Raw genomic sequence first — 2,623 nt, 5'->3', positions numbered from 1 at the left:
TTTTTTAAACTCAATGTATGTAAATTTAATCTAAAATTTTTAAATTTAAATATGAACCTGATTAATCTGAATAAATAATCTAAAAATCTAATTATAATGATTTTTTTATTCTATTTTTATCTCAATATTCTATTATTATCATAAACATTGATATTAATATATATAAAAATATTTTAATTTTTAAAATAAAATTTAATCTCACCTAAAAAATCTACTAAATCCTATATTTAGATAAACCATGATCAATTTGACCTCGATACAACCAAAATTAAAAAATTTTAACTCAAAAATCTTTCAACCCAAACCTAAAAATGTTCAATCCAAAGTTTTTTTTTTTTTTTTTTTTTTTTCAGATTGATTCGAATTGAATTGTCAAATCGAATTCATTTTTACACCCATCCATAACAGTTGAAAAAAAATATTGTCACGTTTTTCTCAAGTTTTATCGAGTGAACTCCCATCTACAACAGACCGCGTTCTCCTAAATTAATTTAATGTCAAAAAAATTTCGATCACAGAAAAAAATCCATATAAATAACGCAACACATCGTCATTGGGTTTCCAATCCATTTCTTGCTTCGTTTTTTATTCTAATTTTCCGAAAATACGTATTCATAATTCAATCTCTCGAAAGGAAAATACATGGATTGTCTCGCAGAATGGCCCGAACCGGTCGTCCCGGTTGAGTCCTTGGCTCACTTGCAAACCATCCCGGACCGCTACGTCAAGCCGCCGGAAGAGCGCCCCAACTGCATTGCCAGCGCCGGCGACGACGCCGCGGACGCCATTCCAGTCGTGGACCTTGCCGCACTGACCGAGGAGCGCGTCGACGCTGCCATAGCGGAGGCCGTCTCGGCGGCGTGCAGGGGGTGGGGCTTCTTCCAGGCGGTGAACCACGGGGTCGCGCCGGAACTGGTGCGGCGGTTCGCGGCCGCTTGGCGCGGCTTCTTCCGCCTCCCGGTCGAGGTTAAGCGGCGCTACGCCAACTCCCCGGCGACCTACGAGGGCTACGGAAGCCGGCTCGGTGTTGACCGAGAGGCGGCGCTCGATTGGAGCGACTACTACTTCCTCCACCTCCTCCCTTGCCTGCTCAAGGACCACCGCAAGTGGCCGCAACTCCCACACGAGTTAAGGTTGCGAAAATTCACTTTGCCCCTTGAATTTATGAAAATTTTAAAATTTTCCCCTTGAAAGCCCGGTTGTCGTCCCAGTGATTTTTTTCTTTTTTTTTAAAACACCTTTTATAATTTAAAAAATTATTTTTGTTCTGTTATTCTTCGTTCAATTGGCTGAAACAGCGAGGTGACGGAGGAGTACGGGGCGGAGATGCGGCGGCTGTGCCGGAGGCTGATGAGGGCGCTGTCGGTCGGGCTCGGACTGCTGGAGGGCCGCCTTGCAGCGGCCTTCGGCGGAGAAGAGGAAGAAGAGGGAGCATGCATGCGCATCAACTTCTACCCCAAGTGCCCGCAGCCGGAGCTGGCCCTCGGCTTGTCGCCGCACTCCGATCCCGGCGGCCTCACGGTGCTCCTCCCCGACCACCACGCCAAGGGACTTCAAGTCCGCCGCCCCGGAGACGGCGCCTGGGTCACCGTCCGCCCGCTCCCCGACGCCTTGGTCGTCAACGTCGCCGACCAGATCCAAGTAATTAATCAAAATCAGCGATGAAATTATAATTAAATCGCGCTACGATTAATGATGGATCGGCTTTAATTACGATGCAGATATTGAGCAATGCGCGATACAAGAGCGTGGAGCACAGGGTGGCGGTGAACGGCGAGAAAGAGCGCATGTCGGCGGCCTACTTCTACAACCCCAGGAGCGACGTGCCCGTCCAACCGCTTCCGGAGCTCGTGGAGGCCAGCGGCGGGGCGGCGCTCTACCAGCCGATGACCTTCGATGAGTACCGGCTGTACATTCGGCAGAAGGGGCCACAGGGCAAGTCCCAACTAAGTGAACTCTATCAAAACAAAGTTCATATTAATTCAGCAATTGACCAAGGGCAGTGAAAATTTTAAAATACCTACCTTATTTTCTAATTTTCCAAATAATGTAATTTTGTCTCTCTGGATAATCAAAGTGACGTTGCATTTGAAGAACTGTATCACTATGGTGTTCACTATAAAAATTTCCATGATTAGGGACTGAAATTTCCGATCTCATTATATCAACCGCTAATATCATTTAACCATGAAATTTAATTTGCATCACTAATTAACGGTGGATATTATAACTAAACTTTAGCAATGAATTAAAAATAAACTTCTATCCCTAAAGTTTAGCGATGAAAATTAGTCACATATATTAATGTGCCGTTAAGTTAATGTAACTTAGTGATAAAAATTAAATTTCATTCTTTAATTAGTTACCAAAATTTAATTAATTTTCATCGCTAATTTATAATAAAAATTCAATAAATCTCCCCTTATTTGGGAAATTTCATGAGGTTTACATTTAATACAATACACAATTCACATTTACATTCAAATTCACTCAACACAGAACATTCAATACATTACATTCAACACTTCAAATTTCAATATCCATTATATTCAACGTTTACAAACAATATCAACAAACAAACCACACATCCACTCCAATATCAACAAACAAACAACATTCAACA

At 42.6% G+C, this 2,623-nt stretch overlaps 1 protein-coding gene across 1 annotated transcript; it reads left to right on the top strand.

Annotated features, from left to right (window-relative positions):
* Window positions 1-577: 577 nt before the first annotated feature.
* On the top strand, window positions 578-2,123 carry LOC122016285 (jasmonate-induced oxygenase 2-like). The gene is made up of 3 exons (XM_042573521.1): window positions 578-1,133; window positions 1,299-1,641; window positions 1,722-2,123. Exons 1-3 carry the CDS (start codon window positions 643-645, stop codon window positions 2,004-2,006), a joined length of 1,119 nt encoding a protein of 372 aa, XP_042429455.1. The 5' UTR covers window positions 578-642; the 3' UTR covers window positions 2,007-2,123.
* Window positions 2,124-2,623: the final 500 nt, after the last annotated feature.

The sequence above is a fragment of the Zingiber officinale genome, chromosome 8B (assembly GCF_018446385.1).
Source record: "Zingiber officinale cultivar Zhangliang chromosome 8B, Zo_v1.1, whole genome shotgun sequence".
Classification (NCBI taxonomy): domain Eukaryota; kingdom Viridiplantae; phylum Streptophyta; class Magnoliopsida; order Zingiberales; family Zingiberaceae; genus Zingiber; species Zingiber officinale.
The sequence above is the reverse complement of the archived record's forward strand: the minus strand, read 5'-3'. Positions and strand labels throughout refer to the sequence as shown.

Coding starts and splice junctions, on each gene's coding strand:
- LOC122016285 (XM_042573521.1), top strand. CDS start 643: ATGGATTGTCTCGCAGAATGGCCCGAACCGGTCGTCCCGGTTGAGTCC. Junction 1,134..1,298: donor CAACTCCCACACGAGTTAAG/GTTGCGAAAATT, acceptor TGGCTGAAACAG/CGAGGTGACGGAGGAGTACG. Junction 1,642..1,721: donor ACGTCGCCGACCAGATCCAA/GTAATTAATCAA, acceptor ATTACGATGCAG/ATATTGAGCAATGCGCGATA.